At 45.2% G+C, this 15,023-nt stretch overlaps 1 protein-coding gene across 1 annotated transcript in view; it reads left to right on the top strand.

The window, feature by feature from the left end:
• Window positions 1-1,085: 1,085 nt before the first annotated feature.
• Window positions 1,086-15,023, top strand: part of RAB4A (RAB4A, member RAS oncogene family) — a gene marked incomplete at its 5' end in the record, with an annotated part of 18,831 nt that continues 4,893 nt past the window's right edge. Inside the window, 6 exons of the mRNA XM_021719173.1 lie at window positions 1,086-1,095; window positions 2,669-2,749; window positions 5,150-5,264; window positions 10,037-10,099; window positions 11,618-11,772; window positions 13,090-13,185. Of these exons, the coding sequence (XP_021574848.1) occupies window positions 1,086-1,095; window positions 2,669-2,749; window positions 5,150-5,264; window positions 10,037-10,099; window positions 11,618-11,772; window positions 13,090-13,185 (520 nt within the window). The remainder of the gene's footprint in view (window positions 1,096-2,668; window positions 2,750-5,149; window positions 5,265-10,036; window positions 10,100-11,617; window positions 11,773-13,089; window positions 13,186-15,023) is intronic.

Below are 15,023 nucleotides of genomic sequence, written 5' to 3'. Positions count from 1 at the left end.
ACAGCCACCACAGCCTCAACCTGCTGGGTTCAGGTGATCCTTCCACATCAGCCTTCCAAGTAGCTGGAACTACAGGCGTGCACTACCACACCCAGCTAATTTTTCTTTCTTTCTTGTAGAGACAAAGTCTTGCCATGTTGCCCAGGCTGGTCTCAAACCCATGAACTTAGGCAGTCCTCTTACCTCCGCCTCCCAAAGTGCTGGGATTACAGGCGTGAGCCACCGCACCCCAGCCTATACTGTACATTCTTACCTTGAGCTACAAGATTCAAAGTATGGAAGCGTTTGTTAGAAAAATTAAATATTTTAAAATAAAGAAATCATACATCTTGTCTTTTTTCCAGCAAGGTTTAGTTGACTTGATATGTTATCCTTTGGCCAGTTGAAGCTGTGGTACAATCTGGATAACAGCTACCATTGTACCAACAGAGTACATTTAAGCAGAATTGTCATAGCAGACAATAATGATGGGACAGGCGTTAAGCCAAAGTTCATGCTTAGCTATATGAGTTTAATTTCCAGGATACATGTGTTTATGAAATTCCTTTTTCTAAGCACCTATGTACAGAAACATTTAAATCTTTAAATCGATCCATTCTATGACCTTTTCTCTTGTAAGACTAACTGTTGCCTGCATATTGGCAGCTCATTTACCTGGTTCTCTTCTTATTTTCTGTTTCTAATTCATACAATTTTGGGGCTGTGTTTCTTAAATAGAAGGGACTATTGAACAAGGTTGAGAAAGTCCAATATTCGTTTTAGTCTGGCAGTTCTGACCATTCTCCTTTCAGTTTCTTGCATTGTAAAAAGCTATTCAGTGAAAATGAGCAGTCCTAGTATGCTTTGTTTATTTTTATTGTGGTAAAAATAAACATAAGATTCACATTTTACACATAGTTCAGTGGCATTAAGTGCATTCACATTGTCGCCCAGTCATCACCACCATCCATCTAGACCTAGAGCTTTTTCATCTTTCCAAACTGATACTCTGTACCCATTAGACAGTAATTCTCCACTACTCCTGGCACCTACCATTCTACTTTCTATCTCTATGAGTTGGATTATTCTATTAACCCCATATAAGTGAATCACATGGTATTTGTCCTTTTGTGACTGGCCTATTTCACATAGCATAATGTCCTCCTGGTTCATCCGTGTTGTGGAATATGTCGGAATTTCCTTCCTGTTAAAAAAAAAAGCTGACTCATAGTCCATTATATGGATATATACCACATTTTGTTTATCCATTTATCCCTCAATGAACCTTTTGCTTTGTGTGAACAGTGTGGCTATGAACAGAGTGTGGCATGTTTTAAAAACATGCAGTGGTGAGTGTGCCACTGCACTCCAGCCTGGGCAACAGAGTGAGACTCCAACTCAAAAAAAAAATGCAGTGAGAAATGTCAAACTGTTGGAATTTTTAAATGCTGACATAATTCTGATGGCACTCTACTTTGGTTTTCTTTAGTTGCCTATAGCCATTTGAATATCATTAGAGGTTTATAGGCTTCATCTCTAAGAAATGATAACTGTAGTTCTTTTTTTTTTTTGAGTTGGAATCTCACTCTGTCATCCAGGCACAGGTGACAGAGGTAGACCAAGCATCAGCCAGGAAACAAGACTGTTGGAGCTTAATTTGGAGAAGGAGGGACAAAGGAGAGGGAGAGGTCTCTGGGGGTGGGGGAGGAGGTTGAGGAGGGTGTGATTTTGACACTTTCAACGGTACAGACAAATCAGGGTGTTTCAGGTCACAAAGCAAGTCAGACAGCATGGGGGTTAGCCGTGGTGAGCCAGACTCAAGGGTAGGGGTAGACCCAGCAGTTCACCCAGGGCGGTACGGGGCCATGGTGCTACTTGCTCATTAACATACTCCATTTTAGATATCTGATGAAGAACAGTATCCCAAATCAAAAATTATTATGTGTAAAGAAGAAATGAAGAGCTCTGTCTACATTGAATCAGAAAATTCACACATGAAGTGCTGACCCAACCTTGGCTTGAGCTGTCCCTCCCACAAGCTACGGACGAGGGAGCAGAGATGTGCACGTACAGGCAAAACTTACAGCTGCTTTTAAAAAGGAGAAAGAAGCTCGTTGCTCGGCGAAGCTCTGGTCTGGCCTTGTGGCTCTTTGAGCTATGGCTGCCATCATTTTCCTAGCTTTGGCCCTTTCCCCTACCTTGAGAGAGGCAAATCTCCTCCCTCTCTCCCTCCCTAATTTACTTCCTAAATAAACTCTATTTTTCCAGTCTAAAAAAAAAAGAAGAAAGTAGACTCCTTAGAGTCTACCAGACTCATTCTTTTGTACAGAGAACACCTGAAATTTCCAGACTAATTTTGCTTGCAACTGAATATGTGTATTACTTTGAATAGTAGTCAGCAAAGGGACACGTTTTATTCATTCTAAGAGTAGTGTTCAAACTTCCAACTTGAAATAAATTATCCAAAGCATAGTCTGGAAAACCACTGAATTAGCATGTAAGCCAGATATCTAATATCCTTAAATATGGAAAAGTAAGTCAATATGTTTGTTGTCATTTTATAAGATACTCAGTTGCCTCTTTTTTCTGTTAACACCTAAGATTTCATGAAATTTTATGATTGTAGTCTAAGAATAAATTCGTAGCACCCATTTTGAAGTTTTTTTCACGGTCTCTTTTTGTCTTTCAGATTTTTTGTTTAAGTTCTTGGTTATTGGAAATGCAGGAACTGGAAAATCTTGCTTACTTCATCAGTTTATTGAAAAAAAATGTAAGTGACAAATGGTCATTCTTTCATGCGTGTCTTCTGAGAGTCCTCTCTTCTTCAGACTTGTTTATGGTCAAATTCTTAATTTTTTTTCCACGGGGGAAAGAAGTCATAGTTTAAAAGTACATTAAAAGGTTATGTTGCTAACCCTTTGGTAATGTGATTGAGTTTTTATACAGTTAGCATTTCAATTTAATAATGGTTCAATATATAGTTGCTTATACTGTACACTTCCCGGATGGTAAGAGGTAATATGGTGGTGCTGAAGATACCAGAGGGATTCTCTGGCAGGAATCCCATTTCATGACAGAGTAGTCAGAGAAGTCCTAGGAGTACATTTTGGATTAAAAAAAATAGCATTTGGTCCTTATAGTGGTCTTGCATTGCAGTTAAAGCAGTTAGTGTCATCAGGTTCTGTTTCATAGGCCAGGAAATAGAGGTTTCAGGAAGTTAGTGTGTACTCTTGAGATGACCACCCAGTAATCGGAAGGCTCTGGCCCACATAGCCCATGTTTTACCATAGACTCACACTCACTGTTTTGGTAAGGGGGATTGAGTTTTTTATTCTAAACCATGTGAAGCCTTGGAAGACCGTAGAAGACTCATAGGTTTGAAAGGCCCTTAAAAGACACAGTGCTTTCATAATAGTAAAAAAGAATGGTGGAGAAAGACCTGTCTGTTTAGTGGCAGTCAGATGAAGGTTCAAAAACAGAATTAAATTGATTCAAAGAAGTGCATTTTAAGAAAGTATGCATGAGACACCACAGGTAGGTCAAAAGGGATAAGAGCCAGGATAGGGCATCTTGGCAGAGAGCCTTGATGAAGAAAATTTTAGAAGCTTACTCTGCGACTTCCATTTTCTTTTCCTTTTTTTTGAGTTGGAGTCTCACTCCGTCGCCTAGACTGGAGTGCCATGGCTGCTCCCTGCCACCGCAGCCTCGCCCTGCTGGGCTCCAGCGATCCTTCCACTTCAACCTTCCAAGTCGCTGGAACTACAGGCGCACGCTACCACGCCCAACTAGTTTTTTATTTTTATTGTAGAGATGAGGTCTCACCAAGTTGCCCGGGCAGGTCTCGAACCCGCGGGCTCAGGCAGTCCACTCACCTCAGCCTCCCAAAGCACGGGATTACAGGCTGAGCCACCGAGCCTGGCTTACTTCCATTTTCATCAACCAAGAGCTTCTGGAAGCCTCCATTCAGTGACATAGACCCAGTATAGATTAGTCACAGAAGTCCTTACTGAATTTAATAGGTATTCATTCACTGGGTAGCCCAGGTTTCCAGGACTTTGCCTTGTGATATCTCAGAAAAGAGTACCCAGAGGGCATTGGACCAAGGACCCAAATTATGTAATCATCCTCTTCAGGGAATGCCCATCCTCCCCAAACTCCTTCCAACAGAGTGATGAAGGAAGGGTCTTATTTTATTTCTCTTGTGGCTGTTGTAATTAGGATGTCCCTGGCCTCTTGAAGGATTTTACTCTGCATTTTGTAGTTTACTCCTAATGGAGTTTCCGTACTAATTCTGTACCATCTGGGCATAAGACAGACTGGCATAGTCTGTCTGACCACCCATCCAATTGCCAAGTGGCTTCCCTGATTTCTGGAACAATTAAGTTTTGATAATGGACTGTAAAGCCATGATATTCAATTTTAGCTTATCTGTTCATCATCACAGAAATTTTCTTTTACAGGGAGTGTATTCCAGTTAGATTTAGCAAAACATTTGTTTTGCCTATCTCCTGCCCATGTGAACAGATAGTACTGATTTCTCCAACAAATTTGTTTCAAATTATTGCCATGGAACACTAAAATTAATGAAAACTCAAGCACCTGTAAAATGTCTAGGGTTTTGTTTTTTGGCTTTGTTTGTGGGGTTTTTTGATTCTGTTTTTTTCACCTTTTCCCTTAATCTTTGGTGCCTATCACATTTTCTTTGTGGGCTGTAGTGTTTTTCTTTTTTTAAAAAATTTCCTTATTCAAATATAGTGGTTGGAACTATGACTGTCTCATTACTAACTGAATTCCAGACCTGTCACTGGGCATAGTGCTCCTCGGAATGGTGCCTTGGTATTGCATGGTCACCATCTGTGAGTGCCTTGGCTGTGCACAGTTAGATGTGGTTCTGATAATGGTGAGGCCACCTCTAAGCCCAGGTTTTAAAACATAAGGTTTGTTTGGAGAGTTTGAGAAAAAGCTTTATTGTCTCTTTGAGAACTGGGACTGTGTGTTCTATTTAAAACGAAAGGCTTCTTACCAGTGGACTGTGGGGGAAATGAATGACTAAAGTCATTTACATTTTCCATGGATATAACCCTTGCTTGTACTGTTACTTGTATAAATCTATAAGCCTCTTACTGTTATGTTCCAAAATTAAATACGTTGTTTTTGTTTTCTTTTTTAGTCAAAGATGACTCAAATCATACAATAGGAGTGGAATTTGGCTCAAAGATAATAAATGTTGGTGGTAAATACGTAAAGTTACAAATATGGGATACAGCAGGACAAGAGCGATTCAGGTAGCTTTTTCTCTAACTTAATAAAAATATATGACAATTGGATTTGAAATAGTTATATTTTCTCAATATAATACATAAAGTCTTGCCCCCCTAGCGACCCCTCCCACCTTCAGTGTAGTTTCACCGTGTATTCTACAGTATGTTTTTAAACGAAAAGTAAGACAGAGTAATAACACAAGCCTTTTTTCCCTTTTAAAGAAGAACTTGTAATAACCCCTTGTGTTGGTTTTGTTTGTTTCCCATGAACTAGAGCATGTTCTGATGTTTGATTCACACTCCACAAAATATTCTCTCCTGCACACTTTTATTCAGTACAGTCATAATTGATGCTCAGAGTGACTTCAGATCACTACTAATGAAGTTACATGTGTAGTATTCTATAACCACTAAAGCAGGAAAGGAGGTAATATTTAAGTTGTAGCATTTACACGGACACCCAAAGTCAAAGCAGATATTCATTGTTTCAAAATTCAGGGAAGTAAAACTCACCCCCACTGTAAACGTTTCACTTAATTAAAGCAGGGTGTATGTTATATCGTAAATGCTCAGTAATTGCTTCAAAAATATTATATCCGTCATTGATTGCCATCTTTCTTCTGAAAACACTGATTAAGCGTGATGGATTCTGTCCGATATTTATGCCTTTCTCCTCTCAGAACCCTGCTGAAATGACTAGAAAATAGCTGAAATAGCATTAACTCAGAAAGGTCAAGATTGGGAAAGTACACAGTTAGGACTGAGTGGTTTCAAATACCACGTTGAGGTAGGAAGTGGCTGGTGTAGCAGATGCTGTGTTAAGGAAACCATCTCCCCGCCGAGTCCCAGGAATGACCTGGCTTTGAAAGCAGCAGGTTTTGCAGGAGAGACTGGACTGTTGCTGTACACGCAAAGGAAGAGGTTCGTTCTCTAAGCTGGAACGGGGTCTAGACTCCAGATGATGAGATGCAGCAGAGGGCAGGGCCAGGGGAGGCCTGCACAGGGGGAAATGGAGTGCAGGTCCGGAATTCAAACCCACTTCTGTAGTTCGGTGTGTCCGTCCCAGGCAGAACAAAAGATTCTTCTCTGCAGACAAATGAAAAGCCCAGAGGGAAGGGCTTGAAGATACTTACGTTTTGGTTTCCCAGTAAAACAGCCCAATCTCTATCCGTCATCAGACAGTGAAACCCTCCAAGTCCACCAGCTCCACCCACACATAAAAAGCTTCCTTTAAACGTTTTCATTTCTTGCTCTTAACACAAATGATCAGGCAGAAATTGGAAGACCGTCTCTAATAAAAAAGAGAGCCCCAAATAAAACTGACATTTTCAGGGAATAAGAAAAAAATACAAGAACTACAATATCCTCAGAAATAAGAGCAGAGATTGCATTCAAATATTAATAAGAACAAAGCAATATTTAGAAAGAACAAGCAGAATAATATGTTAAGTAGGGTAGTGATCTCCCAGAAAGTGAATCAATCCAGGAGGAGCAATGCCTGACTTCAGGAGTCCCAGAGGAGAGACGAGCAGAGGAAACAGTAGAAGGAAATTGTTCACTGAGGCAAAGGTCCGTTGGCCCACCTGACACCAAATACAAATCAGTAGGACAGAATTTCAGACCAGGACGTAACGTGTGAAATTTCAAAACACCAGGGACGCCATGAAGATCCAGAAGGGTTCCAAGAGGGAAAAACAGTCACATGTAAGGCGTTGAAAATGGAATTTAGCTGGACCATTCCACCGTAAAGTGGAAGGCTAAAAGAAACAGAAGAATTGCCTTCAAAACTCAGCATGAAAAAAGTGTTTCAACCTAAATTCTAAAACGTGGCCAAACTCTGAGTGTCAGAGTAAAATCCAGATACCTTCAGATGTGCAAGAATGGGGAGGAAACAAAGGTGATCTTTCTTAGAAACTTCTTAGAAGTGCACTTTCCTGTAAAGTTCAGGAGGATCTGCTTCACCAGGACAAGGGCGTGAACCCAGAAGGAGGAAGAAGCGGGCAGCAGGGCCCCAGCCCAGCAGGGTCAACGGCAGCGGCTCGCAGCGCCCCTTCCTGGACGGGGAGGGGGCAGGAGGCGAGGGCATCTGTGAGCAGCCCGAGACTCTCACCAACGTGGCAGCGGCAAGCTCTAAAGTCGTATGTGCTTTGTAGAAAGAAGGAAACAGAAAGAGGAGGGGGCCTTGTGTTTGCTTCTCCTGTGCCCGGAACAGTGACTACCACATGGGGCTCAGCATGTTCTGTTTTAAGGACTTAAGTGCAGAAAAAAACCAATGACCTGAAGAAAAGCGAAGAGCACTTGCCTTGGAGGAGGGGAGTAGAGCCCTGGAGAGGAGTGAGGCGAAGACTGTGTTTCATTTGAAGACTTTTAGTAACATTTTACTTGAAAGCTATGTACATGTATTATGTTGGTTAAAATTACTTTTGCGGTGGCTCAGCCTGTCATCCCGCGCCTTTGGGAGGCTGAGGTGACTGGATGGCCTGAGCCCGCGGGTTCGAGACCCACCTCGGCAGCGAGACCTCATCTCTACAATAAATCAAAAAATCAGCCGGGCGTGGTAGCATGCGCCTCTAATTCCGGCTACTCGGAAGGCTGAGGCGGAAGGATCGCCGGAGCCCAGCAGGCGAGGCCGTGGTGGCCGGGAGCGGCCGCTGCACTCGTCTGGACGACAGAGTGAGACTCCAACTCAAAAAAAAAAAAATTACTTTTGCAAAAAAAATTAACACCTCAAAGAAGTATTCTTAAATCCATAAATTTGTACACTTGAATAATTTATATGAGAGACCATTTGTCAGTCGGTTGAGGGACTCCTGCCTGTAATCCCAGCGCTTGGGGAGGCCAAGGCGAGAGGATCACCTGAAATCAGAGTTCAAGACCAGCTTGGGCAATAGGCTGAGACACCTCTATAAAATTCTCTCTAAAAATAAATACAAAAAAGAAAAGTAGCCGACCATGATGATACATGTCTGTAGTCCCAGAAACTCAGGAGCCTGAGGTGGGAGGATCACTTGAGCCCAGGAGTTTGAGGCTGCAGTGAGCTGTGTTTGTGCCACTGCACTCCAGCCTGGGGGACGGAGTGAGACCCTGTCGCTAAATATATACAGAGGGTACCTAAAAAATGTATACACATTTTAAGAAAGGAAAAAACTGTATTAAAACTGTAATACTCCATATATGCCGATAGCAAAAGATGAATACAAGTCACGTTTGACTTCTGCAATTACAAGAGGCGCGCAAGGTGGTAACCACACGCAAGGTGGTTACCGTCAGCGTCCAGACACTTCTGTTTATGGCAAACTAGAAGAAATGCATGATTACCATCTCTTCAAATGTGTATACATTTTGGGGGCACCCCATTTGTGAATAAATACATAAGCCATTTGTCCAAAGACGGTGTTGTAAAAGAAATTTTTTTTCTTTTGAGTTGGAGTCTCACTCTGTCGCCCAGACTGGAGGGCAGCGGCCGCTCCCGGCCACCGCAGCCTCAACCTGCTGGGCTCCGGCGATCCTTCCGCCTCAGCCCTCCGAGTAGCCGGAATTAGAGGCGCACGCTACCACGCCCGGCTGATTTTTTTTTTATTTATTGTAGGGATGAGGTCTCGCTGCCCAGGCGGGTCTCAAACCCGCAGGCTCAGGCAATCCACTCTCAGCCTCCCAAAGGCGCGGGATGACAGGCTGAGCCACCAAGCCCAGCTAAAAAAATTTTTTTAATAAATGTTTTTTTCAGATTAGAAATTATAGTTTATTTAGAAAGTAAATTGGAGAGAGAAGGAGGGGATTGACTTCCCCAAGGTAGGGAAGGGGGCCAAAGCCAGGAAACATGGCAACAGCCATGGCCCGAAGAGCACCTGGCCACTCCAGAGTCTAGTGAGGCAGTGGCCTAGCAATGGCAATACATTTTTTAAAAAGTAGATGCGATATAGCTTACCTTGAGGAGAACTCTCAGATGTCTCCTTCTCCATAAGCCGGGCCTGCCTCCCCTGCCCTGAGAGGCCGCCAGGACAGGGCTAACCACCGCTCACCTGCCACCCACCTGCCAGAGGTTGGGCACCCCATCAGCTCCCAAGAATGGCAGAACCAGGCGCCAGGTGGCGCTAAATAGAGGCTGCAAGTGAAGACAACTGAGAAGGATGGCTAGGGGGAAGAGCCCCATGGGTGGGAACCGGAAGGGCTGTGTGGTGCGTTTGGGTTTGTGTCTTGAGATGGAAAGTCCCAGGGCCCATGAGAGTTTCCTGATGGAAGAAACTTAGCAAAGAGGGAGAGTTGATGGTGCAGGGGAGACAGCATGACTGGAGGGAAAGAGTCCTTATTTCCTGTGGATCATGGAGGGGCAGGTGGACACAGGGTAGGCGACTGGATTCCAGGGTAGGAGATGAGGCAGTTCCCAGGGAGGACTTCCCTGACCCAGAAGAGGTGGAGAAGCCACCTGGGGAGTGAGGGAGACACGAACCCGCGGAGAAGCAGTGCCGCTCCCTTAGGGTGGTGGTGGCTCCCTTCTGCCTGCTGGCCCTCACCCCCTGAGGGGCTCTCCGAGGGGACAGCCGCTCCTCTGAGAGTCCTGCTTGTCCCAGTCCAACCCCTCCCCACCCCCCTCCACCCCCGCTGCTTCTGCAGCCTGAATTCAGAGGGAGTGACTCCACCCACGTGGGCTCAGATGGCTTACAGGCCTTTGTCTTTCAAAGCAGCGCCCCATCTCTGTGTTGTGCTTTTCAAGGCAAAAACGGGTGTTTTTGTGGGAAGACAGTATTCCGTGGTTGAGGGCCTGGCTGCAAGTTCAACTAGTGTGGTTCTTCCAGGTCAGTGACAAGAAGTTACTACAGAGGCGCGGCTGGGGCTCTCCTTGTCTACGACATCACCAGGTAATCCAGCTCCCCAGGGCAGCGAGACCCTCGCTGCTCTGTGTTCCAGAGGCGGGTCTTGGCGAGGTGCCCTCTGTGCTGTGTGTGCTCTGTGTGTCTGGGGTGGCAGTGTAGCCGGCATCCGGGAAGCCCCTGAGGCCTTTCATGGGGAGCGTGGAGGTTTGGAACTGGCTCCCATCACTGCTTTGCCACATAGGGAACAAACACCTGGGTGAGGTTTCAGGTAGACGAGGCAATTCTTTATGTTTCATTACATTTCTTAACATGCTGCCTGGACATTTTCCTTAAGGGCAACAAAGTAATGATAAGTGAAGTGAGAGGCTGAGGACACAGACCCTGGACTCAGATCGTGGGGGTTCGAATCCCAGTTTGGGAACCTAGCTGGGTGACCCTCAGGCAAGGTATTCAGCTGCCTGGACCTTAGTGTCTTTGACTGTAACATGGGGATAGTTATAATCATGTCATCCTCATGAGGTGACTGGGAGGCTTAAATTAGTTCATGTGAAGCACTGGTGGTAGCTATTGGCCACATCAGGCAACTTAACTGAAGTAAAATAAAAGTTCCATTTCTTGGTCGCATTGGCCATGTGTGGCTGGTGACTGCCAACTCGGACAGTACAGGCTATGGAAGATTCCCACGCGTGGAGAAATTCCACCAGACAACAATGACCTTGGCATTTGCGGCACCATCTTGGAAACGTGTGATCTAAATGGTGTCATCTCGTACCCCTTCTGGATGGGCACTTCCAGTGAGAGGACGCCCTCCAGCTGCTTCCCTCTCCCTGGCTGTGTCCCAGAGCTGGGTGCTCTGAGAAGAGGCAGGCAGCTCCTGGCAGCCCCCAGGACACCCCCAGGCACGAAAGGCTCAACCTGCTAAATTGTGAGGTCATCAGTCAGGCTAGGGAAGTGCCAGGAGAGGACATTTGTCCTTACAGACACGAGGGCCGGAAACAGCAGCTCTGAGAATCGGTCCTGGCGTCAGACAGACCTGGTCCAGTTCTGGCTTCACCCCTGGCTGCCGTGTGACTCAGGGCTGCTTAATCTCGCCGGGCCTTGGGTTTCTCATGGAAAAGGAAAATCATAGCAGTCTGTGTCGCAGAGTCCTTGTAAAGGGTCGGTGTGATCAATTCCTATTAAATAAAGTGACAGCAGGCTGTGGGGTCTGTAGTGGCAGCAGGTAGCTCTTAAGTCTTGCTTACCAGAGTCCAGCACTGTGGCTTGCGCAGACCCAGAGCTCAGTGAATATTTTCGGAACGAAGGAACTTCTGTTTCCCTTCACACCTTGATTGGGCAAACGAATAACAAAATATTTGACTTGCTTTCTTATTTTTCTGGAAACAAACCAACAAATCCTGTGGGCGTGGCATCCACGTGGTGAGTTCTGGTGTCTGAGTGCCCATGAAAGTGCTGTTGCATCACGCTGAGGTGTGGAAAGCAGTGTGAGTAGTAAGAGTGACGGGAAAGCGTTGCTAGTTTGATAAAATACATGTATTGTTCTCACAATCTTATGTTACGCAGCCGAGAAACCTACAATGCGCTTACTAATTGGTTAACAGATGCCAGAATGCTGGCGAGTCAGAACATCGTGATCATCCTCTGCGGGAACAAGAAGGACCTGGACGCAGACCGCGAGGTCACCTTCTTGGAAGCCTCCAGATTTGCTCAGGAAAATGGCAAGTGGCCTTTACAAGCTCTCGCTGCCTTTCAAATAGCACACCCTTTTGAGGTTAAAGCATCTCATGGCATGTCAACATTAGACTATACTTGGGGAATGTGGAATTTCTAATTGCTTTTACTGTAAACTTAGACTTATTCAGCATATTTTCAGTAAATTACAGAAGTTACTGTAATGATAAAAGCAAAAGTATTGGCATTATAAAGTGACTTTTCAGCCTAGGATCTTAGACTATTTTTAGAGATCTTGAGTTAAAGTAAACCTATAACAGTAACTTTTAAAGGTTCGAACCAAATGATGTCATTGTTTTTAAATGCATTTTGAAGGAAAATTGGTGAAATATTAGTCCTAAATAGAAACAGTAGAAGAAATACTTGGCTTATTGGCTTTGTTTTGCTTAATGTGTTAATTAACTTTGTTTACTAAACTTAAGTCATTTGGTTACAGGTAACTGTGAAACATCTCTGAATTTCCTTATAAAGTACATGAGAATGCCACATAAAATTAATGGTTGCTTTTGGATAACAGAATGATAAAAATTCAGACATTTTAATTCTTAGAGCCAATCAAGAATTAGAATATCCTAATATCAATCCTCGATTGGGCTCTAGGTCTACCAGATTATATTCTTGTAAATTGACTGGCTTTTTATTAAAATAAAAATGAGAGAAACACGTAAGCCATTGTGAGCGGTTTTAAAAAGCTACTTAGAAATACAGAAGCTTAGAATGCTAACGCGCCAAAGGTATTTAGCTGTCACCCAAAGGAACCCACTGGGCAAGGGAGGACACAGGAAGAGGCCAGGCCCTGCTGAGGGAGCGGCAGCCCAGCCTCGCTGCTGGCTCAGCAACCACGCTGGCCAGCAAGGTCCTAGTTCTTGTAAGACCTCCTCACGGGCTAGATGGCAGATCGCAGTGCACTCCCCTAAAAAGTTGGTCGTACGTGGTGATGTGCAGATTGTTTGGAAAAGAGAAATGCTGCCTCACCTGCAGTGGGCAGCAGGGCTGTCTGGCCAGCCTGCTCCTTCCTGACGGGCGGCCTCCAGCTGGAGGCCATGTGGCTTGCTCAGCCTCTTCCGCAGATGACGTGCTTACACAAGACACCAGCTGCTTCCAGAAGAGGGCAGAATTCTCCTAGCGTTCTGAAAAACATATCTTGACGTAAATTGATTTTATATTCACAGAAATGTATGGTTTTAGGTTGTGAATTATATTCTGCTGGCAATTCTAAGAGAATACTAAAGCGGCTTTTAGTAAGTGAAAATTGTGATCATCTTCTAAATGTGGCTTCGTATTTTGTTTGATGTCAATTTTAGAGCTGATGTTTTTGGAAACAAGTGCACTAACAGGGGAGAATGTAGAAGAGGCTTTTGTACAGTGTGCAAGAAAAATACTTAACAAAATCGAATCAGGTAAAAGCCTTTACATTCGTGAACTTTTCTTCTGCATATTTTATTCTCTAGCCTGGTAATATCCCCTTTTAATATTTTCAGGAGTAATGTGGTTCCATAATCTCTCTGCATGTGGCAACCTAAAATCACCACTTCGGGACTGAAAGGTTGTGTTCCCATGGCTGTGGTGACAGCCCCTGCTGTCAGGGTGGCTTCCACATGATGGAAAGGGTGGGCACACCAGCTCAGCTGGGGAGGGGCTGTTGGCATTTCAGGGAGTGCTTGCTTTTAGCGCTGTAGCCTTCTTTGGGTCCATCACTTCAGGGGGGAAGAATAGACCTTTGTCCGCTCTCTGCCACCAGCATGCTCATTCTGTTGGACCAATGGTCACATGTGAGGGAGTCATGAGGACATCATGTTGCAGAGTGGGCATCGTGGAGCCATGCAGCCAAAGGCGATTCTATTTCTGAAGCCAACTGAGCGTGTGTCAATGGAATTGTCCACGTTTTTGTATTTGTTGCTTCAGTAAAAATAATGCAAAGGTCAGGCTCGGTGGCTCAGCCTGGAATCCCAGCACTTTGGGAGGCCGAGGTGAGTGGATTGCCTGAGCCTGCAGGTTCGAGACCCACCCGCGCAACTTGGCGAGACCTTGTCTCTACAATGAATCAAAAATCAGCTGGTCGTGGTAGCACGCGCCTGTAGTTCCAGCTACTTGGAAGGCTGAGGCGGAGGGATCACCGGAGCCCAGCAGGTCGAGGCTGCGGTGGCCGGGAGTGGCCACTGCACTCCAGTCTGGGCAACAGTGAGACTCCAACTCAAAAAAAAGAAATTATTAATAATAATAATGTAAAATAATACTCATGTAGGCAGCTGACAAAATGCTGTCGTTATCGTTAACTACCATTGATTTAAATATTTAAATGTCAAATATATGTGGGCATTCACTTTTCAATGAATTTGTCCAAATATCTGAATGCCTATTCTTTGTCAGGTGCTGGGATACAAAAATGAATAAATCACAACCCTTGTCCTCTAGAAACAGTCTTTCGAGGGAGACGATCAAAAGACAATCATAATACTGTTAGGTTGATGCAGCAGTTGGGGACTGCCTAGGCCCCTAGGGTAACACAAGGAAGGCAGAGCTACCCCAGCCAGAGAGTACAGGTAGTGTCAGGGAGCGCTTGCAGGAGAAGGTGATGGACGAGCTTAGTCTTTCAGAATATAAAAAGTGAGCCAGCCGAGGGAGTGAGGAGGAGGAGGGAGCAGCAGGAGAAAGGCAAGAGCCAGCCAGTGGTTCTCGTCAAGGATCTAGGACTTCTAGGACTTCGTCTCTGGGTTACAGATTCTCGGCCTTGGCTGTCTATTGGAGTCACCTGGGATGCGTTAAAGTTCAAATCCTGCTGGGCTCGGTGGCTCAGCCTGTCATCCCACGCCTTGGGAGCCCGCGGGTTCGAGACCCGCCTGGGCAACTTGGCGAGACCTCATCTCTACAATAAATAAAAAATTAGCCAGGTGTGGCAGCGCGCGCCTGCAATTCCGGCTACAGCCAACTCCAAAAAATAAATAAGTAAGAGTTCGAACCCTGGCCGGGCACAGTGGCTCAGCCGGTCATCCCAGCACTTTGGGAGACGGAGGCGAGAGGACTGCCTGAGCCTGGGGGTTCGAGACCAGCCTGGGCAACTTGGTGAGACCTCGTCTCTACGATAAATCACAAAAATCGGCTGGGTGTGGAGGCGTGCACCTGTGGTTCCAGCTGCTTGGAAGGCTGGGGCAGAAAGACGGCCGGAGCCCAGCAGGTCGAGGCTGCGGTGGCCGGGAGCGGCCACTGCCCTCCAGCCTGGGCGACAGGGGGAGACTCC

The sequence above is a fragment of the Carlito syrichta genome, unplaced genomic scaffold, assembly GCF_000164805.1.
Source record: "Carlito syrichta isolate Samal-C Ts95f unplaced genomic scaffold, Tarsius_syrichta-2.0.1 Scaffold113594, whole genome shotgun sequence".
Classification (NCBI taxonomy): domain Eukaryota; kingdom Metazoa; phylum Chordata; class Mammalia; order Primates; family Tarsiidae; genus Carlito; species Carlito syrichta.
This window is presented reverse-complemented; position numbering and strand designations above follow the sequence as displayed.